This window comes from Sardina pilchardus, chromosome 9 (genome assembly GCF_963854185.1).
Source record: "Sardina pilchardus chromosome 9, fSarPil1.1, whole genome shotgun sequence".
NCBI lineage: Eukaryota > Metazoa > Chordata > Actinopteri > Clupeiformes > Clupeidae > Sardina > Sardina pilchardus.
The window spans coordinates 28,467,834-28,490,560 of NC_085002.1; the positions used below are offsets into that span (position 1 = coordinate 28,467,834).

Sequence of the window (22,727 nt, forward strand, 5' to 3'; positions counted from 1 at the left end):
TGGTTCAAAACATAGCGGTAATAGATCAATGAAATATGAATGACCTAATTCCAAGGCCAGACTCCTGAGGTCTCTGTGCTTGGAGCAGTAACGTCAGCCCAGTGTTCTCTCTTCTCTATCTCTCTCTCTGGCCCACACTTGTCTCTTGACACACCAGCATCTATTTTTAGGTTTGTTGCTCAGCGGCACACGCCAGAGACAGAGTAAACAGATCTAACTCAGCTCCCATAAGGCACTGCCAGACCCCAACCCCCCATCCCCAGCCCCACGCTCACCCCATGCCATAACTGCTTCATGCTCGATCAGCAGCGGTCTTACTCAGCTGAGAGATTGTTATGGACATCTAGTGTCTAAAGAGCACTGATCCCAGGAGGACGCTCACTGTGGTATGAGGCAGAAAAGCTCAATAGTGCATGTGTAAATGAAGTGTAATGGCGTTTGCTTCATTTGTGCTTCACTAACGAGGGCTCAGGGGTAGGAATCCAAGCTGTTTCTCTGAGCTAAACTGGGCTGTGAGGATGACGACTGCTGGACTGCTGAAATGTTTTATGTTCTTGGCATAGATATTCATTATCAGCAATGTGTTTGCCCTAGTTCTAAGACACTTTTTAACACATTAAAAATGTACATATTTGATATTTTAGTAGAGGAGGTATGGCAAAAGTTTTAAATAATCTTGTATGTAGGACATGAGGAGGCATGCTGGTGCAACATTTCATGCATGTGCCTTCAGTGTCTCATGTCTCCTCTTCTTTCAGTTAAAGTGGCCTCATACAAGGATGAATTTCTTCATTGACGATGTCTCCACACTACACACCGTGACTACCATACTGTTCTAGAGTTCACTTTCTCTCACGTATCCCTGTCTAACTTGGACAATAATGGATCTGAAGTCGAGGCATGGCATTTCACTGCTGGACCAGCTGAACAGAATGAGAACCACTGAGCAGCTGACAGATGTGGTGCTGGTGGCCGAGGATGTCCGATTCGCCTGCCATCGCGTGGTCCTGTCTGCTTTCAGCCCTTACTTCCGCGTCATGTTCACCTGCGGATTGCGTGAGTGCGCCAACCGTGAAGTCTTTCTACGCGACATGCCGTCTAAAAGCCTAGCTCTGCTCCTGGAGTATATGTACAGCTCCAAGCTGCAACTCTCAAATGAAAATGTGCAAGGTATATCAGTGGCGGCCTTTCTACTGCAGATGGATGATGTGTTTGCCCGCTGTCAGCATTACATGATTGAAAATATGGATATCAACAACTGCGTGGGCATATATTACTATGCGCGTGACCTGGGCGCCGAGGATCTGGCCGACCAGGCGCGGCGCTTCCTGCAGCAGAACTTCACCCAGGTGTGCATGAGCGAGGAGGTGCTGGAGCTGGAGGCCCACCAGCTGGCCATGCTGCTGGGCTCCGACGACCTCAACATCTCCCGAGAGGAGAGCATCCTGGACGTGGTGCTGCGCTGGGTGAGGCATGGGGCCTCCACGCGGGGAGGAGACAGCCTGGATCAGCCTCAAGGTCAAGGTCAAGGTCAAGGTCGGGATCAGGGTCGAGATCAGTACCTGGCAGAGCTCCTGCGCAAAGTGCGCCTTCCGTTGGTGAGCCCTGACTACCTGCGTGAGGCCATGCGTAGGAACACGGTTCTGCTGGCCAATTCGGAGTGTATGGAGATGCTGGAGGAGGCGCTGGAGACCACGGGCATGCACCCAATGGCTGCTCCGCGCAGACTGAAGCTGCGCTACGGCATGGAGACCACGGACATGCTGCTTTGCATTGGCACTGACACCGAGGGCATCCGCACACGTCAGGGCTCCCTCTCCGACTGCAGTTTCTGCTACGCACCAACCACAGCGCGCACCTATTACATGACTTCCCCTCACTACGCCGGCAGACTTGGATACGTGTTTGCGGGAGTGGTGACCGAGGACAACCACATCGTAGTGGCAGGTGAAGCCGGTGTGCTCAGGAGGGCAAGGGAGAAGGAGCAGAACGTGGAGATTTTCAGGTTACAGATGACTCGTTACAGTACACTAAATTACATTACTCCATAGAAGCAGCCATTTAAGCCAACACTTAAAAATGATCGCTGTCATTGATGTCAGGAAAGCAAACGTGCTAACTGAAAGGCTTAGATTGAACATCAATCCTGTAATCTTGAGCATGTAGCATGCTCAGTACTGATTCTGTTTATTGCTTTGACTCATCATCGCTTTCCCCTGTCTCCTATTCAGATATAACATTGATGCCCAAGGCACCTGGTGTCATCTGTGTTCTGCTGAGTATCGTGACTCCTATGCGCTGGGGTCACTCGGAGATACCCTGTACCTACTGGGTGGGCAGATGAGACTAAAAAACCAGCTGATCATGACCAACTGTGTGCAACGCTGGTCTATGCAGGGTGGACCCTGGCGAAGTGCTGCCCCTCTGCCCTTACCACTGGCATATCACACAGCTCTGCGTTTCAAGGACCGTCTCTATGTGCTGGGTGGCCGAACTCCCCAGGTGAGACATTGGAGGAGGCAAAAGTGTGTGTGTGTGTGTTTGTGTGGGTGTGGGTGTGTGGGGGGGTGTTTCTGTGTGTGTGTGTGTGTGTGTGTGTGTGTGTGGATAAGGGCAGACAGAGATTGTACAGATTGTTTACTCTGTCACCAAAAATATCAGTTTGCATGTGTGCAACCGTGCCAGCAGTACAGCCTTTACTGTAAGTAATTTGCTTGCTAGTGTTAGACAAAAACTCCTTTCTACTGCTTTAACTATGTTTTTATGGAACAATTATGTCAGGTCTTTCTTTCTTAAAATATCAAAACTTCATGTTTAAAAGACCTGAATGTCCCTCTGAGTGTGTGATGATATGTAGCTTCCCCCTCCTACATTCTGACACCTGTTGTGGCTCGTCTGGTCCTCCCTCTGACAGACGTATCTGACCGACGAGGAGCCAGACCGAATGAGCAACCGGCTGCTGGAGTACGACCCCGAAAGCAACAAATGGGCAGAGCTGGCACCCATGAAGTACTCCAAGTATCGCTGCAGCGCTGTGGCCCTGAACGGAGAGATTTATGTGCTGGGTGAGGGCAGAGCTGGAGGGGCTTTTCTCATAGAGCAAAAATATGGCTGGCATCAGACAACTTTGTTTTTGAGCAGATATATGGCTTGGAACTTTGTTTGTTTTTTTTTCCCCAGTGTGTTGAAGAATTCAAAGTAAATTAGATAGATGATTTATGTTTATGATATTTGGCAAATGCACGTTACAGTACACCAAGATTACATTATTATTTAAAACATAATGTTTCAAAATAGATCTAATAGCGTTGTCAACTGAATGAAATCACATTGTATGAATGACAATAAATGAAATCTGAGCAGTAAATATAACTCACGTGTTGTGATGCAGGTGGCATAGGATGTGAGGGAGTGGACCGGGGACAGTGTCGGCGCTGCCTGGATGTGGTTGAGATCTACAACCCTGATGGAGACTTCTGGAGAGAGGGAGCGCCGCTTCCGTGGCCAGTCCTCTCTCTGCGCTCAAACGCCTCCAACGCTGGAGTGGTGGATGGGAAAATATATGTGTGTGGATATTACAAAGGAGCAGGTAATTTTGCTGTCACACACACAGTCTACAGTATGATCATAATTTACATGAATGATACTACACGAGGGATATAATCATGTTATGAATTAACTCTCCCCACAGCACTATTAACCATTGTAAGTGTTCACAGCTATAACATAGAACACACTGTGGCTCTACAAAAATGATCTAAATTGCTGGCACTCTGGGGCAAAGCCTCAAAGTGTTAATTCTCCCCACAGCACTATTAACTTAAATTATAATTAACATTAACACATCCCTCCATAGTCATACACCATCCTATTTGCTCCTCTGTAAAGAGACCTTGAGAAATGTGCTTTACAAGTAGAAAACAAAACGTATTATTACTACCAGTTCCAGAAGTATCCCATGCCCAACAGACACAGTATGGCTCAGGCTACATGACTCAATATTTTTTTCAGTGTATTGCTCATAAACATACAAATCTGCCACCCCAGATCGCTTTGACAACATAACCAAGGACATCTTGGAGCTGGACCCTTGGGAGAACAGCTGGGCAGTGGTGAGGAGGCACGTCCTGATGCACGACAACTACGACGTCTGTTTGGTGGCCAGCCTCAACCCCCGCGGACTGCAGCCCCCGCCTCCTGACCTCGTGGACGAGTAGACCCATCACATCTCACTGCTACTTCTGTGTGTGGCCAGATATGCACAGAGCCACCCTATAGCAGAGACACTTAAAAAAGACTTTGCCTATAGCCAGTAGGCTGCAGCTGCTTCCAGTGTGATATACAAAAGCAAGAGTGGCTTTAGTGGCTCACAGCTGCAGGGGGATGTTACACACAAATGAAGGTGGACAAATTTGTTGCATGAACAAAAGGGGTCATTCTTACTGTTTTTTTTAATTATTATTGTAGTTAGTTACCCATGAAGTTTCATTCTGCTTCTTTTGATCTGATCACACCACTGAAAATCTCACTGTGTGTAGATGTTCTGTCCTGTCCAAGTGGCTGAAAGTGCTGTAAGCCACAGCTTAACCAGAGCTAAATGAGTTTGTAAATATTTCATTAAGTATTATTTAAAGCTGTAGTTTTTTTGGAGGTGATACTTTCATGTGTCTGTCTTGGCTTCCTAGTAATGCATAGTAATAATAATGCATCTGTCCATACCCAACTCAATGTTTTACACTGTATTTGAATCATGAACCCAGCACTGGGCTCACAGGAATGGTATGAAATTGTTGTTTATAAGCATGTTTCAATATTCGATTTTCAGCACTTTTGCAGATAAGTAATGATGACTTGCAGAGACTGATTGCAACCAGAAACTATTCACACTTTACACTGAAACATGTACATTTACTGATAAGAGCACTCGCTAAAACAGCACTTTAACCATAAATTACCAGTAGTGCAGTGTCAGAATGTCACAATGACATTCAGGGTGTCACTTGTCTTGCAAATTCATTCTCCTACTGATGTGTTTTTTATGTAGAAATATATTTATTGCTGAAACAGAAAAAAATATTTGCTTGACAGAGAACAAAATCATACAAATACATTAATTTGCCTGAGTATCATAGTTGTTTTTGTTTGTTTGTTTTTTTCTTTCAAACTAATTATCACTCTCTTACAGAAACTCAAAATGTCCTTTTTTCATCCACCTATGTTTTCTCTTATAAAGCTGACATATTGTGAACACCCATGGGCTGAACATCTGAACAATTTGTGCTACAGCCTAGGGAGCCTTCAAAGTCAGTCAGAGTCATCAAAGTCAAAAAGATTCCAGAGGCCTTCCTCGGCCTTCTGAGGAACCCCGGCTTTAGCCTTAGCCTTAGCCTTTGCTTTTGGTTTCCTGTCTATCCCATCACAGGCTGACCGGTGCTGGATACTGTTAGTGTTCTGTGACCACATGTTCCACACATGCTGTCTGCCATTATCATTACGCATGCTAACCTGTTTATTCTCCTTCAGCTTGAAGGCTGGTTTGAAGTTCTCACGGAATGCTTTGTTCTTGGTCTGGTACAGTGGAGATAATTCATCCTCCTCCTCCTCCTCTTCCTCTTGGTGATCTAGTCTTGACTTGTGGAAACCATTTCCTTGTCCGGCCCTCCTATAGACAGATGGAACATTTTGTGGAATCAGGGCCCTCGTCTTGCCTCTGGGCCTCTTCTTCGACCGTGTCTTCTGAGTCCCACCACACATGGAGAAGTTGGTTGTCATAACCTCTTCTCTGGCAGGCAGTACTCTATCTTGGGGTTTGTCAGCAATGGCCACCATTTGAGAATCCTCCTGCAAGTATCCCTGAGAGCAAGAGCTCTGCATGACTCGCTGTCTCAGTGCATACTGCCGTCTGGGCTCCGGCAGGTCAGAGCCAGAGACTATGTCTCCATCCCCAGCTGCCTTAAGCGCCTGTATGCAGAACTTCTGCTGCCAAAGGCTTTCGTTCAATCCATCAGATGCCACATGCATGACTCGTTCCTCCTGGTTGGTGGGGAGAGGATGCAAGGCGGCCCTGGTCGGGACTGTCTGGTCATAGTTTGCATTGGTTTGCTTGGTGGAGGAACTCAGAGCTACAGTGGGCTCTGAGGGTTTGGCAAGAAGATGGGTGGCACTAGGACCTAGGTGGTCTTCACTCAGCACACTGAACTGCTCCACCAAGCCAGGGGAGGTCTGGACCTCGCTGCTGACCATCTGAACCGGCCTGGAGGCAGATCTCTGGGACTGGGCCTCCACTGTGGCTGAGAGTAGGGACTGCATTTCTGCTAGCACAGTCTGCTCTTGGCCATGCTCCACCTTCAAACTATCCATGTTTCGCTGCAAATCCTGCAGATGGGTGCTCAGGTCTTTTGTAGCAGTGACCAACTGTTTCAGAGAGGCAGACAAAAAAAAAAACAATTATCCATATACCTAGAAAAAAGTAGCTCAAACGATTACACAAAGTATACTCCTAGATTGAGAAAAAAAAGCATCCTGATCTTGTGGACTATCAGTGTAGGTACTGTATTGTTAGTGTACTGGTAGCCCACAAGCTACCCTTTGGAGATCCCTAGTGTAGGTACTTATAGTGTACATCAGATAAAAGTTACCAACAGACCACCTTCTGACCATTTTACACTGGTGCCTTACCTTAGCCTCTCTCTCTTCAATTTCTTTGAGTGTCTGACTCTGAGAGTTCAATTTTGTGATCACTGCCTCAATCTGAGGTGTAATGCCATCCCGCACACTGGCCATGCTTTCCTTTACTGCAACACACAAAATACAGTCTCTTAGTATCACATGTTAACACAATCTAAACTAACTGCTGACCTCTAGTGTGGGACATTTAGCATTTGACCTGAGGGGTATTCCACAAAGCTAAGTTAACCCAGGGTTTGTGGTAACCCTAGGTTTTTCGTTCCAAAATGAACACGGTATGTTAGTTACTATAAAAACATATGCTCTGAATCAAACCTGGTCGGAGCAGGTTTTGCACAGGTTAAGTTTGGAAGATAACCCGGTTTTGCTCAGGGTAGGCTATTTAAACCCGCGTTTACCGCAGCTTTCTCGTGTTCGGAATAGCATGCCCTATTGATGAGAGGCCTGTTCACATCGGAGCGCAAATAATTCGTGCAATTCACCGAGATTAGACCACGGCACGACATCTTGTCTTATCTTGATGGCTTTTTGCAGAAGCGATATCGTTTTTCATGTGAATCTTTAATATATTTTTTAGCCTTCTCCAACCTACGTTACCAATCGTTGACCTGGCCTCAGCAGTAAACTATTTGCATAGCTCTCCGTTTATTTGCGATGGGTAGTTTTCTGTACAGTATTAGAGATGCTGAGCATAGGGAAAGCTACGGTCTACCAATCAGTGCGTAAAGTCTGTTTTGCGCTGGAGTGGTTGGTGCGCGACCTCATAATAGTAATAGACCTCATAATAGTGTGTCCGAACGGGCTTGCGTAATTGTTGCATGCGCCGTCCTCTAGCCATTCTGCGCAAAGAGATGCCGCCTCTGATCCGCCTTTGACCCGTTCCAAATTTCACAAATGGATTTAAGAGCTGGACAAAGGATTCGAGACCATTTGCAGGAATAATTTAAATAAAAAAAAAAACACTGTTTTCATCCATCATATTTATTATTTAATTGCTGAGGAAGGAAAAATAATATAATTACTACAATGAATCGTATATTTAATCATTACTTGCAGATGATCGCTTGGGCCCATTGGAGTAGCCTACATCTTTATAAAATAACAGGTTATGTGGTAGGAATGGTAAGAAAACTTAACTGAGATATGAATAGATTCATAGTTAAAATATTTAGTGCTTTTGTCATGAAACGTATGCATTCACGCAGTCAGCCATCCGCTGCCAGGGTTTCTCTGAATGGCAGAGGCTTTGGTGTTACTTTTAAAAACTTTTTCTAATTTATTAGAGCCTGGAGTACGAGTTCTGAGAAACATGCGGCCTGTTTCTAGCCTAGAAATCTAGACGCCCCCCGCGGCAGCTAGCCTGTTTCGCCCTTTTGATCAGGATTTCCATGCTCCATACATCACGTCTTTATAGGTTTGGCGTGTACGCGCACAACCCAGTGTTAACCAACCCTGTGTTGATTAAACTAATTCATAACCGGCACGGTGGAACCGACAGCTCTGGTTTAGTCGGCTCAGGGTCAATCAACCCAGAGTTCAGCGTTAACTCTGTGTTTGTTAAACCTCTGTTCGTGGGATACCCCTCTGTGCAACTATAGCCTGTTTGTCAACTCAACTGATGCAAACATGAAGATCACTTCACTCATAAAAAGGCTGAGCTTACTTGTCCTTGTAAGACCATTTATTCCTTCCACAAGACCTTTGTGTGTGGCGTCACCGCTGTCATTTACGTTTTCCAACAGATGTATTACCTGAGTGTTAAGTTAAGGGTTTGGGTTAAATGCCACATAAAGCAAGATGAGGAATTGCAATGTCTCACAAGTTCACCTACCTTTTCGAGGGAGTCGTGCAACTTCAAAAACTCATGATGGATAGTTTCACTGAAATAGGTAAAAAGGACTTAAGATTTTCTACATATTTGCATAAATACTACATTAGAAGAAGTTCTGAGATACATATTACAAGAACATGACCTACCTCTCTGATTTGTCTTTTGCTCTTTTTTTGTCCTCTTCAAACCTATCTAGCATACCAATGGTAGGTTTACTGTTGGTGGTACTGAGAGTTTCTGTGTCTCCACCAAACAGGTAAGGCTTTGCATGATAATTGGCAGAAACTCTCAACTCACTTCCCTAAGAGACATATTTGCACCATTATTTGTCATAAAAATACAAAAGAAGAGACATCTATGGCTGCAACAAATGTCCAAATTACTTTGATTTTCTCACTTCCCTTTTCTCACATTCTCACACATGACCTCTCACATCTTAAGCCATTTCATTGTCAACAAACCTAGGTCTCTGACAGGCTCTAAACAAGCATGACCCATCAGGCCCGATCCGGTGTAGGTTGCTTGTTAATGTCGGATGGCTGCCGGTTATTCCGGTTTTTCCGGTATTCCCGTTTTTAGACCCTTGTAGTTCCGCCATACTCCACCAGAGGCGTTTCCCCATTGAAATCAATGGGGGACTGTTCAGGCTAGGGCTGTTGGAACGAATTTCGGTATTCGAATATAATTTGAATGTGTTAAAAAAATAATACTATTCGAATGTTAAAATTATAATTCGAATGGGTTTTTTTTTAAAAAAAAAGTGTTGACTATCTTTAGCGAACGACAGCTTTAGGTGCTGTGTCCACGTTTTTTACGCGGAGAGCGCCCTCCTCCTTTTCTCGGCGCTTCGGTCAAATGTTTATTAATGTTGCTATGTTACCAAAACCGTCTGCCAGTACGTCTTTTTGGAACATTTGCCTAATGCTAGCTAACTTCTAGCCAACGATCTAACTGAAATGGCAGCATCAACAGACAAAAATATGACTTTGACAGACAAAAGGAGCTCATTTGGCATTCAAATAAAATGGCTAATTCCCCCAGGCTTTGTAATTTGCGTTCGGTTTTGCAGCAGTGGTTTAGTATTTAGCATAACAGTGGACATAATGTAGGCTAAAACAAGTCAACTACCATGTCATAGTGGCAGTGGCAATTCATAAGCCCGTTTTTACAGTGTGAGTAGATAGATGAATAGTAAATATTAGTCAAATTGACCATCTTCGAATATAATTTGAATTAAAAAAAAATATATATGAAATTTGAATGGGATAATAGAGGAAGATTGACAGCCCTAGTTCAGGCGTTTACATCACTGCCCCCTGGTTAACAAGCCCACTCTTGCAGCTCCTCCACGGAGATGCACATATATAGTTTCACATCGCATTCGTATCTGATATGGGCAGATGTGTCTCAGTCTGAACAGCTCCCAACACTCAGATCGGTTTTGACTGTCCGTGACGTGACTACTGTACGTGCTTTACGCGAGTGACCGCCCACCTATTTCGAGTTGTGGAGCAACGTTACGGCTATGTCTTTTGACCATGTTATATCAAAATTTGACTTAACAATACTCAATGCTAAATAGTACATTATACAGTCTCTGCTCTGTTTCTATGGAAGTGGCAAGAATCCACGTTGTTCTATTGGCAAAAATCCACGTTGTTCTATTAAATGCCCTTAAATAATTAAATAGCCTTCCAACAGTTTGAAGCGGAGCTTGCATCCGATTAGTTTCGGTTTCTATCGCGCAAAAGCGCACACGCATGCATGCATTCAATGAACACTCAGTTGTATTGTTCTATGTTTAATCAGATCAAATTAGCAAGTATTTCCTCCTGATGGCAGAAACGTTTGTTTTCGTTGCTACAGCAACCTGTCAGATCTGTTATTAATGTGGCCCAGTCTGAACAGAGACATATCCGATTTGGACACTTGCTAAAGGCAGTGTGAACAGTCAGCCCTAAAAATCGGATATGAGAAGGAATCAGATTTGAATCAGATTTGTCTGCAGTCGGAACGCAGCCTAAGAACTGGGGAACTGGAACAGGAATAATTTGATGGTTTATTGTACTCAACGTATTTTATGTGCAGTACGTGGGAAAATTACATTCAACATATTAAGATTTTGGGGATATGCGGTATATTCATAAGCCATATAGTGTAGTGGGTCAAGAAAGCATACACATGGTATAAAACTACTTGACCTATACTATAGTAGTTTATGAACACACTGCATATCCCAATCAGTATGTCACATTCTGCCTATAGGGAACCTAAGTCTCCACCCCTTCCGGTCGGTCCACTGGACCTAAGATCGGAATAAAAATGAATGATAGTCTATGGAGAAAGATAAATTATTTTCTGGTCCCGATCGTCTTGTGCCATGAATTACACATATGTGACCATTAAAAGCGAAATCAGTCGTTTTGCGCACAACGTTATTTTGAGAAAATCAACAATGACAAACTTCCGGGTTAAAATGTTGAATTTCACGTTTTCGCATAATTTGACTGTATACAGTCTACAGTTTCATATCGTGAACGCATTTCACGGAAAAACATACGTTTTGACTGTTAAACCCGGCGAAGATTCAACAAATTTGCTGTCATTCCCGTTGTGCACGCGCCGCTTAAAAAGGTGATTTCTCCTCTTCTGGCATATCGTGACAGGAGAACCATGTCAACTTTGGATGCGGTTATCTTAGCGATAGTTTGTGTAATACCCTCGATATACATATCATTGGAAAGCTTAGTTTATGTCCGTTCACGTGAGCACAATAACTTAATTTAATACATTTTACCGAAACGATGGTTCCGCTTTACAGGGTCACATATGATGTTTGTCAATTTTTAAAGACAATTTTTCATGTAAAGACATTTGCAGTTCATTTCGTAACTAGTGAATTACAACATTGTGAAATATCGTAATTCCAGCGACTACAAATACACATCAGTCACGTTAGTGACGTTAGCCCACTTCACAGGCACAGCCACCGGCAGCAACAGCAGACGCGCATCTACTTCCGGTCCATTGGACCTAAATAGTGAAAAATTATGAACGGGAGTCAACGGAGAGATAATAATTATTTTTTGGTCCCGTTCGAATTGTACTGTGCATTTCACCTATGATGTGTGTGAATTTAAAAGATAATTGTTCACGTCAATAAAGTACTGTTATTCAATAGACTTTAAAAGTTATGTTTAGTTGTGTGCGAATCCGCCCAGTGGACTACATCTCTCGTCTCAAACGATGTACGTCACACTGAGCTTGAACATTAGCCTGGGTGAATCCAGACATACCTCCATCCAGGCTACTTTATCATGGTTACAGACATATATTATGTATTATGAATGACCTACATCAGCAATTCTGAACATTGGGGGCTGCTGAATATCGAATTCTGCACAACCAGCCAGGGGTGCGTTTCCCGAAAGCATCGTAAGCCTAAAATGATCGTAAAGTCCATCTTACTAACGTCTTCAGGTTTTCCGACTGTTTCCCGAAACCATCGTAACTTAAGAGCATCGTGAAAACACTCGTAGATCTAGTGCTCCAGAGTTCTCGCTACTGACTAAGAGCGTCTTAACGCTATGCCTCAGTGGAGTCACCAGCAGGATATGCAGGGGGATTACAACTAAGAATATACTGTAATGATCCAACTTACGTTACCTTTCTTTATTGTATTTACTTGTGATGATTCAGATTTTAGCGTGCAAAATAGCATTCATTCAATGGACATAATGGTGTTATTACAGTTTTTTTCAATTGCTAACAAGCGTTTATCCATTCATTTGACACATTTTCAAAACTCTAAACACAGACTCTCACCTACAAAACACAATTGGCCAAATGGATAATTTTCCTCTCAAAAGCACATCCCATGTTCTTACACCACATTTTGTTACATCTACACTAACTCGTCATTTCTCTGCTCACACTTTACCAAAACTCAAAATGAAAACTTTACCAAAACTCAAAATGAAGTTATTTTGTCAAAGAATGAAACTTGTTTTCACTTCACAAGATACATGCAGTCAATCAGAGTACACTAGGTTTCAAAATACTGGCTACTGTTCACATTACAAAAACTGCATAGAATTTTATGTTTCAGTTTTACAGGTAGGCTATTTGCATGCAAAACATGCAATCCAGCATTTTTACACTCAATTTCTTGGTTGGGAACTGTATGTCCAGATGTAATGTTCACATTCAAATGCATTCCAGTAAAAAGCAAATCTTTTTTTTTTTTTTTACTGTTCACTAGGCCTACAGGAGGTGCAGTATAAATACTGTTTAGAGTAGACTATGTAAAAAAATTACAGCATTGCAGCATTGCAGTGAACAAAATATCCATGATACACAAGAGCATTCTGAACAAAAAACAACAGCAAAAAGCCCAGATAAAAAGGGGGTGAACAAAAAAAAGCACAATATTACTGTGTCTAATCTCTGCACCTGCTCCTCTCAGTGCTCCTGCACCTCTCACTGCATCTCTCACTGGGCCTGCTCTTCTCCCTGGGCCCCTTACTCTTACTCTTCCTCGTCCAGACATTACAGTATTTGTCTTCTTCTGTTTCTGCTTCCAAAAACATCACCTCCTCTTTTTACTGTGTAAGTGTCAATGTAATAGAGACCCCTCCCAGGCTGCCACTGAGTCTAAGACAGACTGAAATCAGCTGTGGTTGGCCCAATTTACCCAACATAAGTCATCTGAGTGTCAATTATTCGATTGTTTGTTTATTATCAGCTGAGATATATTGCTTTTGAATTGATAACATTGCCGAAGCAGAGGTTTTTATACTGTATCTAAGGTTTGGAATATTGTTTTAACTATTGTGGGATGTTGTGTGTTAACATTCGAAAATAATGCAAAAACGATCCATTATTTTGTTGGGAGGTAGTTTGTCTGTTAAGAAAATGTAAGCATTGTGAAAATGTATTCACTGACTGCATACTGTGTGAAAACAACATGAAATGTGTGAATGGTATGGCCACGAAAGACCGATGCTGTGCTAACTGTGTTTAGAGTTTTGAAAATGTGTCAACTGAATGGACAAACGCTTGTTAGCGATTGAAACAAACTGTAAAACTGGACAAAAATAGCCTAGGCTACAAACAAGTTATGAAACGAGACGTTGCCAGAAGAGTTTGCCATTACCTTTTTGTGTAGCCTTTTATTTTTTTATTTTTCATTAGGCTTATGAGGTAAAAACAGAGAAAGGAATATGTGGCTATAGTCTGTGCTGCGTCAAAATCTACACATTTCCTAATTTTCTTATCAACCTCTTCATTCAAACGTCTGCTAAAAGTGACACCTCGAAACATTATTGCACAGGCAGCACACCGTGCTCTCACAAGTAGGTTAGCAAAGAACTGGCATGGACGATGTAGGAGTCAGCTAGCCGAAGCCTAATACTGTATGTTACATACTGTAGGCCTAGCCTATTTTCCAACAAACACAAAAACGGGGTAACAATCTAATGTTAAATAATAAAAAGTATGTATGCGTGTGGTATATGGCCTAGGCTACTTGGAATGCTTACATGCAGATGTCAAAGGTTTTCTATTTTCGTATTGATGTTAATTAATGTATAGATCCGAAGTTCAGACGGTGTCTTAGCTGTGACGTGCAGTCACCTGACATCACCATTAGGGGATATTTCAGAACTTTTATCATGGACAGCTCCCCTTAAGAGCATCTTAGAGCAGTGCACGCGCGTTCACGTCTACGAGCATGTTCGGTTCGGGAAACAGTCGGCAAAACCAAACGATCGATCTTAAGATGAATCGTAGAAAACCCTCGTAAGAGTGACTATCCATCGTTATCGGGAAACGCACCCCAGGTTAAGGTAACTAAGATCATGAGCTGACCAGCCCTACCTCCTCAGAATTTTGTTTGATGTTCCTTGAAGAGTAAGACACATCCTGTGATATGGCTTGGGAATTTTCTGGCCAGAACTGAGATCCCAGTAGAAACTGAGAATCTGTTAAGCTTGAGTAATCACTGCTGGTTCCGCTCTTACTGGACACCTTGGATCCTCTAAAATTATATTTAAAAAAAAAGGCTTCATCTTTATTCACTATAGCACAATAACCATAGGTCAACTTGAAGTCTTAATTTGATTCTGTGTCGTAGCATGCAAGGACATTTTTGTAAGGTAAGTTACTTGCCCAGATCCCAACGGTATGTTTAACATTTCCTTTATGTTCCAAATGTTGGTCTTCATGGTTCTTTCCTTTAGTAAAACACGCAAGTCATAACAACACCATTACAACAGATACATGAAAATAATTAACCCAAACAACATGCCCAAAACAATAATCAAACCTCTAACCATCATGCTAGCTAGCAGCTAACCTAACTTTAGGTAACGTCACGTTAATAGAAGCTATCCATTAGCTGCTAGCTGCTAATCTCTTTATAACTCTAATAATTAGGTAACTAACTCTTACCTTAAACGACGTTGATAATCATCGACATTCATCTGTTATAGACGTGTTCGGGTGTGAATGGTAACTACAACGGTACTGCTTTTAAAACTCCTGCATGAGCTAAATAGTGAAAACTTTGGCTACTTGAAATATTACGAACAGTTACGTTAAAGTGAAGCCATGGGGAAACCACGGCTCGAGCCCAGTGCACGTGCTGCCAATCATGTACAACGAGAACGTGAAGAACCTTGGCACCTAATTTTGAATTAGGTTTTTGTTAGGCTACTTTCCCACCTTTCTCCAATGCCGTGGTTTGTGGTCATCGTCATTCAACGGAGTGGGCATGGAATTCAGACATGCTTATGTGGAATTCTGGTGCCTATCAGACTAGATCAAATGACTCTTTGATGCTTAAAGTTCCTCGTATCCATTCTGAGTTGGGCAAGTCAGCCTTTTTTTATGGTGCCCCTACTTCCTGGAATAATCTTCAGTGCAATTTAATCTATAATTCCATATAATCAATTCAAATCTATAATCACAAACCTTCCTACATGTATGCCAATTTGTACCTCCTCTATAATGTAATGTATATTTTCTTATTATTATCTTATTTGAACATCTCTTGTTCCTCCATGCATTGTTTCTGTAATCTCGGCTTCATTGAAAATGAGGGCTACCCTCAATGACTCTCCGAGAATAAATTAAGGATTAAAGTAATAAAGGTTGAATGAAAAAAATGTATGCAAATTCGTGCATATTTCATTTGATAATGGTACATCTACATAAATGTATAAAGTATTTCAGAAAACTTGCAATACAAAAAAATATTATCTTACGAGAAATCATCTAAGGAATTTTTGTGGGAATATCTATTTGTTAAAATTTTTACCCTATTCACCCCATTATATATTCGTCCATAGACTTATAATGGGGCATAATAAGGGTGATAAAACACTAACAGTAGCTTATTGACCGGGTTAGCCACCCAGGTTGTGATCCTGGGACACCCTAGATTTTATTTTTGTATGACAACCTTTTACAGCAGCCCATGTCTTATTTCCCTAAAAAAGGGGGTTTTGCCCCCTGGGTAATTCTGTTCTGAATCCAACCAAGTTCTTCAGACTGGACCATCTGCTCTTTGGCTGTATAGTAGAGGTCCTGTGTAAGATTTGTATGCGCTTCATTTAGCGGAGAATATCTCAACTGTTCTAGACTAATATGACCCCATTGAACAATGTGGGATGTGTGCCAAAATCTCTAAGTCCTGAAATTGGCCACAATAGGTGACACTATAGATCACACTATTATTACACTAGAGGTGAATGGGACTTTTTTCCCCTTTATAGATATCCTCATAAACTTCTACCTATTGTGGTCATTTTCAGGACTTTCGTCCCGGATAGAGATTCTGGCACAAATCTTACACAAATCGTACTATCTTTAAATTGCATTTACACAGGACCTAGACTAGTAGTGCAATGTAGCGTTTCATGTGCAAAATAATGTTAGACATTTTAGTGCAGTAATTTTTTGCGAAGGAAGATCAATTTTTATGATGGTTGGTAACTAGTTAAATATATTAGTCATAGCTTTGAACACACTGCCAGGTACTTCGGTTACATTCCACCTCAATTCAACGGATTTTAGAGAAACTGCTTGACCGTCTCAGATTTGCTTCAAACTTTTACCAAAGAGTAATCATTTAAACTAACTTAATGCTATTATTTCATGATTTCATAATCCTTGTCTTATTCCTTATTAAGTACCAGATGTTTATGTCTTTTGCTGTTAAACATTTATTTTTTTATTTAGCCTACTTGCTGTCTTCCTGAACAAATATGGCTGATGTCACTATTTAATGCCACTAGATGTCGCTATTTAGTGATATCAGCGATTTGTTGTTATAATCCTATGGTTATAATAGACCAATATTTTCAAAAATACAATTTCAATAACCAAAGCCATAATACCATCTTGAAATTTCACAGTCTAGGAAAGCCCATTCCATACTCTTTCTGGAGATGCATTCAATTCATTGGTAGGCCTATAGCTTGTCATACCCCCGTAATAGGGCTCGGGAACAAGCCTTGCGTTCTAGGAATATCCGCCATATTGGTAGCGCACCGAGCGTAATATCCATTCATTCAGATGCAGAAGACAAGAAGCAGAAATGTGGTATTAGCGATTCTTTTCCTCTTGCGATCATGGGTGGTGCTGTTACACCCCACTACACAGCAACACACGACCAAGAAGGCAAAAACTAAGTAACAGGAACACACTAATATAGGCGGGAGTAAATCCATAGTAATCCATAGTAAACTTAGGAGTGAAGCTGCCAATATGGCTGCGCCCGCGAAGTTTTTTACGTCATGATCCCGAGCCCTATTGGGAGATAAAATATCATCCAAATTACTACTTCCAACAAAAATGCAAATGTAGGCCCTATATGTGGCTTAGTCAGTTTACTCTTTAGATGGATGCTTTGGATGAAGCAAATCTGAAATGGTCAAGCAGAAGTCATTTGTTGAATTGGTGGAATGACCCTACAGTAGAACTATTTGCCATCTCTGACAGTGACACTCGAGCTTGTCGTGTATCCTAGCAACTCGGAGGCAGGACGTTTGATATCACTCCACTGCGCGTAAAAGTCCGGTGTCATTAATATTCGTAATATTATCTCGGTGTTGATAACATATCCATTATCTGATTATCATTACTGCAAAGACACATTTTAAAACAACTTACCAGAATGCTGTTCAAAAAAATTGCATATCGCTAAGCATTTGGTTGCAACTGTTAGTTTGCCGCATGAAGTTACTTGACAGGCGAAAAGGAAGTTGATAACGTTAGCTAACAACATATTAGCTTATGTTAGCAAGGGAACTTTGTGGGTTGGAAAAACGATAGACGCTTTCCAGCTAGTCACTGCGTATATTCTTCAAACGGTGGGACTTGCACTGACAGTAAACTTCACTGTAGTTTGCTAGCAAGTTAAGGTAGGGTAACGTTATTTTATTAATGGTGGTAACCTCTATTATATGTCTGTGGTTGGTGCATGCTTAGCTGGAGTTGTCAGCTGTATGGATGCATTAGCAATGGGTTTATCAAATCAGTGCCATAAATGCTGAATTTAAGTTGCCACCAGTTATTTAACGACAGCTGAGCACCACAATGCTAAGTCAGCTACCTTTGTAAACAAAAGATCCACTTTAGTCGTAGGCTCACAATTATGTCTTTATTCCTCCAAGTTATATCACAACAGAAAACATTTTACGGAGGGTAAGAGCAAGGAATAAATTAATGCTTTTTGATTAAGTCAGATTGTGATAATTGTAGTCTTTGGTTGAACAAGGAGTGCCACAGCTTACGTTAATCTACTGAATGTAGGAGAGGATTTGGCTAGTTTAAAATGTACTGTTTTAGGCTGAATGTTTCATTCTAACATCTCATTTCTTATGTTTAGGCAGGTTCGTCATGACATATTGTAACATCGTTACTGGAGCTGCATTTCTGATGATTTCGGAAAACATCTTAGTAAAGGTATATATCGATAACTAAGCTACACCCTTATATTAAAGGTGCTCTTTCATGTAGCAAGGGTACAGTTCTCTATATTAATCTTGTACTAACGTCCGTGTCATTTAAGTATTCTCATGTGTATTGTTCATCATTTCGTTAAAAAGAAACAGCTACTGTACAGGCATCTACAGTATCATGTAGGAATCGGTCCTGTGTTGGTCTTAAGTGACTCTCTTGTTACACATGCTTGAACAAATACCTCCAACACTCCAACCTCTACCAAGCCTTACTGTCTTTGGCATGATGTTTTTGTAGGCTGTTCTACAGAACCCCATCACTTGCTGTGGGTCCATGCTGAGAAGCAATGAAAGCTGTATGAATGCCACTCATTGCGATTCAGGTATTGCTCTTTTTTATATATATAGCCAGCATAATCTGAATAGTATATGTGCTGTATGGTGTACTGGTAAGCTACGTCTGTTTGTCTGTGGTAAGGCACTGTCAGCATCACTGTTTATTTGTGTGGAGGGATAGAGCAGTAATCCTGAGTAATGTGTGTGTTGTATGGTGTACTGGTAAGCTACAGTATGTCTGTTTGTCTGTGGTAAGGTAGGCCTACTGTTGGGATCACTGTTTGCTTGTGTTGAGGGATAGAGCCGTAATCCTCATATGCCTTGTTTGGTTCTCTCAGGCTGCCATTTACACGTTCTGGAGAACAATACCTCAGTGTGTTTATCGTGTGACTCCGTGGTCCCGGAGCAGGGCACCCCTACAGCCTGCAACCACAGTGAGTCTGGCACGGCACAGTGTAGCCTAATCAGTGATCAAATCACTTTCTGTTGACTCTAAGGATTTCAGGAGTTTTGAATGAATGAACAACTGCACATTTGTCTTCATGGCTTGTCTTTGTTTTTTTTTTGTTTGTTTTTGTTTTTCTTTATTGGTGCTTACAGCAAGAAGCAATGTTACCACAAAATCTACAATTGTTAACCTTGGTAAGACATTTCTTGCAACAATAATACCATACTCATTACACTTTATTGTTTACACTAACGCAAGAATGAAAATAAAGTTAACAAAATAGTAATTAACAAACAATGAACTAAAAACCACACCCAAAAGCCATGTCCCATGTTTGAGGCACTGAATTAGTGAAAGGTTGTGTAACAGGTTGGCCTTTGGTTGTGGAGCAGGAAGGGCAGGTTTGTGTCTGTGTGTGTAATGTATTTCAATGTGGATTAGGTGGACCAGGTGTAGCAGCCTCTCTCCTCCTCGGCACGCTGCTGATCAGCCTCTTCCTGATCCTGTCGGTTGCCTCCTTCTTCTACCTCAAGCGTTCAAACCAGCTGCCTGGGGTTTTCTACAGACGCAACAAAGGTGATTAGAGAGGAGAAAAAATATAATTCTAGAATGATAGATTAACGGTTGATCATTAGCAAAGATCCTTCATTACTGACAAGATAGAGCAACATAATGCATCTCTATGGAAGCAAAAGTCGAAGTTCAGTTCGAATGTAACGTCACTTTCTAGGTCTGCTTAAAGGGGGATTTCGCCCCCCCTCCCCTTTGCGAAAACAGAACGCGGATATGTTCTAACGTTTGCGCCTCTCGCTCCACTTTAACCCTCTCTGTCATTACACGGCATTACAATGCTGCATAGTGCTCCATTCACTTGAATTGGCCATCCCAATGTTTGGAGGTCTGATATTTCTCGATAACACCGTTGCTAAGTATAACAGACCGCTGTCAAGGAACATGAATATGAATGATTAAATGAATATTGAAGACTTGTTTGAGCTCAGGGGGTTTTGTTTTTAATTTCAGCGGCATTCATATTCCAGCCCAGCGAAGCAGTGAGTAGTAGAGCCTGTTTTCATTCTTAGCATTATTATGAACATGGAAATCACTTTGCAATGAGCCAGTAGTGACTAAAACATCATACCAGTTGTCTAACCTGTCAGCAAATACCTAAGACATTCTTTTCCTGTGTTTCAAGGCGGTCATGATGCCTTCTGCTGGATCCTCAGGTAAGACACAAGTTTACTAACATCAGTGGCCCCCTCTGGCCTCTTTGAAGCTGGAGTTGTAGCATTTTACAGCAGGGCTAAATAGTTGAGTACCCACCATATGACAATAGCTTCCTGAATGACATTTTTCAATATGCAGAACCTGTCCATTTTTAAATTAGATCGACATTTCCTAAAGACATGAACTAATTAATATGCCTACTTTGCAGTAAGGAAACCCAGATATGTGAGAAGGGAAAGACCCTCTGCGGCTTCAGCATCGCACAGTGCAGCTGTGTCCACCGGGCCGGTCACTAGGATTCACGACGTCTAATGGGAGGTCCTGATAGGAAGGAGCTCTCATGTCAGGGTGTCTCAGAGAGATGTGTTCCTCTCTTGTCTAATTGCTTTGTTGTCCTCATCACTGTTAAGAATGTCCCATTGGCACTGAATTTTGACCAAAACCTAAGTCGTCGACCAGTTCTCATTGTCATGCTTGTGCTTGATTTTAACGGTCACGGATTCATAGGAGCTGGAGTTATTTATTGATAGTGTTTCCATTCCTTTCTGTGTTTGTATGTCTAGAAGAAGCAACACCATTTGATTTGGGTTCAGTTGTTGCATGTTGAGCTATTTATCTTGTGATGAACAAGTGATTGTGTGTCTGTCAGTAGTTTATTGTAACCTCTTGTTGTGTATTTTGTTTTTTTTAGCAGTGAACCAAAATTAGTTATAATACCAAGTTTGCACATTTGAATCACATATGCACTGAAGTGACCAAAAACTGTCCCTCTGCACTGGATAACAAGATATCTCCAGAGACCAATCATGAATGCTCATAGTGCAGTGGGCAAAATGACAAATTATGGCCAAAATAGGATTAAGAAAAAAAAAAACTTTCTTGATGGAAAGATTTCATACATGCATGGAGCTGAGTGGCAGTTGAAATTAACACATTTCAGATGTATGCCTGTAAGCATGTGGTTCCAATGGGAGCAGGGAGGATGCTATCTCTTTCCACTGTTTCTTTACCATCTACTCCTACCCAGCTGTGCCTACATTATTAAGCCATTACGTATCCACACCAGCCTTACATGCTTTAGAAGAAAGGTTTGCTTCTCTCAACTTGGGCTGCTGAGCCAGATTGCCTAAAACCTTTGAGATATAACAGTGACCAGTGACCAGTGCCCCCCAGCTTAATATCTCCATAATCTTCAAGGCGCAAAGAGCTGTCAGTCTGAATGAATCAATATGAATGAACTTATTTACCAGATGGCTTTGTTTTTTGTTAATTGAAAATAGCACTTTTAATGAATGCCAACCCTGTGCCAATGAAGGTGATATGCACTGTTTTACAACTTCATGGAAGGGCTGAGTAGGCTCCCAATGTGATCTCCCCTTGTCTTTGTTGACAGGATTTTTTTTTTGTTTAATTATTATTATCTTTTAATCTTTGAAATGTGATTATCAGTCTATTATTTTTGGGTCACTCAGTTGGTTTTTCGTGTTTTTCGGTAAGTTACATATTTTTGGCAGTTGAAGTATGCTGGCTGACCAATAGCCGATAACATGAACATGATGTATCAACCAAAATTCACAGATTGCTTTTCACCGACATTTAGTTTGTATCTCGTTGATCTTTATCTTAGCTGTTGTACAGCCATTAGGAACCTTGTACAATTGTACATAGTCTTTTTTTTAATGAGGTGATGTATGGGTTTAATTTTTAATGTCTTATATTTTGTATGCTTGAATGCTGATTATGTGGATCATTAGAAGACAGAGGAATGTCACTAGCAAGGTATGACGAATAAAATTCTTCCATGATAATGTGATGTATTCTGTCCATTACATTGTTATATCATTCTTGAAAAAGTTGCATTTTAGGAAGAACAAGGCTTTAATGTTTGACAAGGTCACGTGCATTGACAGCAGTTATTGTAAAATAAATCTGCATGTTACTGTACAATAGATCTGGACATATAGGCTACAGCTTCCTCTGCATAAAGAGGCGTGTCATTGATGTATTAATGGGTTTCATCAGGTCCCTTTCCACAGATATAAAATCAAGCACCCGCTTATCAATGCAATTGCTATCAGTTGCTTGATTAATAGGTTATACATTCAAGCATTCTAATGACATATTAATTCTAATATAAAATAACGCAACCATGTACACTTTAAAGGAATTGAATCAATGGAATAATAGAAATATGTCACTGCTCTCATTAAGTTACCCCAGCGCCATCTGATCA

At 41.5% G+C, this 22,727-nt stretch overlaps 3 protein-coding genes across 5 annotated transcripts; 2 read left to right on the forward strand and 1 right to left on the reverse strand.

Moving 5' to 3' along the window:
- Positions 1-251: 251 nt before the first annotated feature.
- kbtbd12 (kelch repeat and BTB (POZ) domain containing 12) lies at positions 252-5,126 on the forward strand. Its single transcript, XM_062544578.1, has 6 exons — positions 252-386; positions 759-2,005; positions 2,232-2,502; positions 2,915-3,065; positions 3,392-3,589; positions 4,048-5,126. The coding sequence occupies exons 2-6, from the start codon at positions 882-884 to the stop codon at positions 4,215-4,217; spliced, it is 1,914 nt and encodes a 637-aa protein (XP_062400562.1). The 5' UTR covers positions 252-386; positions 759-881; the 3' UTR covers positions 4,218-5,126.
- On the reverse strand, positions 5,031-14,748 carry LOC134091874 (uncharacterized). Its single transcript, XM_062544579.1, has 7 exons — positions 14,687-14,748; positions 14,396-14,555; positions 8,665-8,819; positions 8,519-8,567; positions 8,351-8,438; positions 6,679-6,794; positions 5,031-6,414 (listed from the first exon to the last, which is right to left on the reverse strand). The coding sequence occupies exons 1-7, from the start codon at positions 14,740-14,742 to the stop codon at positions 5,305-5,307; spliced, it is 1,734 nt and encodes a 577-aa protein (XP_062400563.1). The 5' UTR covers positions 14,743-14,748; the 3' UTR covers positions 5,031-5,304.
- Positions 14,589-22,302, forward strand: c9h1orf159 (chromosome 9 C1orf159 homolog). 3 transcript variants are annotated; one of them, XM_062544583.1, is made up of 10 exons: positions 17,906-17,943; positions 18,196-18,226; positions 18,411-18,487; positions 18,782-18,866; positions 19,158-19,253; positions 19,420-19,461; positions 19,709-19,843; positions 20,291-20,319; positions 20,463-20,493; positions 20,703-22,302. In XM_062544583.1, the coding sequence occupies exons 3-10, from the start codon at positions 18,422-18,424 to the stop codon at positions 20,804-20,806; spliced, it is 588 nt and encodes a 195-aa protein (XP_062400567.1). In that variant the 5' UTR covers positions 17,906-17,943; positions 18,196-18,226; positions 18,411-18,421; the 3' UTR covers positions 20,807-22,302. The 3 variants fall into 3 exon arrangements, with proteins under 3 accessions (XP_062400566.1, XP_062400565.1, XP_062400567.1); XM_062544582.1 differs by lacking the exons at positions 17,906-17,943; positions 18,196-18,226 and adding an exon at positions 14,589-14,673; XM_062544581.1 differs by lacking the exon at positions 18,196-18,226 and having other exon boundaries at positions 17,812-17,943.
- The last annotated feature ends 425 nt before the right edge of the window (positions 22,303-22,727 follow it).

What these genes read in the sequence shown, in the direction of transcription:
- c9h1orf159 (XM_062544582.1), top strand. Translation starts at nt 18,422, where the DNA reads ATGACATATTGTAACATCGTTACTGGAGCTGCATTTCTGATGATTTCG. An exon ending in ATCTACAATTGTTAACCTTG is followed by an intron (nt 19,462 to 19,708) that starts GTAAGACATTTC and finishes AATGTGGATTAG; the next exon opens with GTGGACCAGGTGTAGCAGCC. An exon ending in TATTCCAGCCCAGCGAAGCA is followed by an intron (nt 20,320 to 20,462) that starts GTGAGTAGTAGA and finishes CTGTGTTTCAAG; the next exon opens with GCGGTCATGATGCCTTCTGC.
- kbtbd12 (XM_062544578.1), top strand. Translation starts at nt 882, where the DNA reads ATGGATCTGAAGTCGAGGCATGGCATTTCACTGCTGGACCAGCTGAAC. An exon ending in CAGAACGTGGAGATTTTCAG is followed by an intron (nt 2,006 to 2,231) that starts GTTACAGATGAC and finishes TCTCCTATTCAG; the next exon opens with ATATAACATTGATGCCCAAG. An exon ending in TGGATATTACAAAGGAGCAG is followed by an intron (nt 3,590 to 4,047) that starts GTAATTTTGCTG and finishes CTGCCACCCCAG; the next exon opens with ATCGCTTTGACAACATAACC.
- LOC134091874 (XM_062544579.1), bottom strand. Translation starts at nt 14,742, where the DNA reads ATGAAGACCAACATTTGGAACATAAAGGAAATGTTAAACATACCGTTG. An exon ending in TCAAACAAAATTCTGAGGAG is followed by an intron (nt 8,820 to 14,395) that starts GTAGGGCTGGTC and finishes TATGTCTCTTAG; the next exon opens with GGAAGTGAGTTGAGAGTTTC. An exon ending in TGCACGACTCCCTCGAAAAG is followed by an intron (nt 8,439 to 8,518) that starts GTAGGTGAACTT and finishes CTTAACACTCAG; the next exon opens with GTAATACATCTGTTGGAAAA.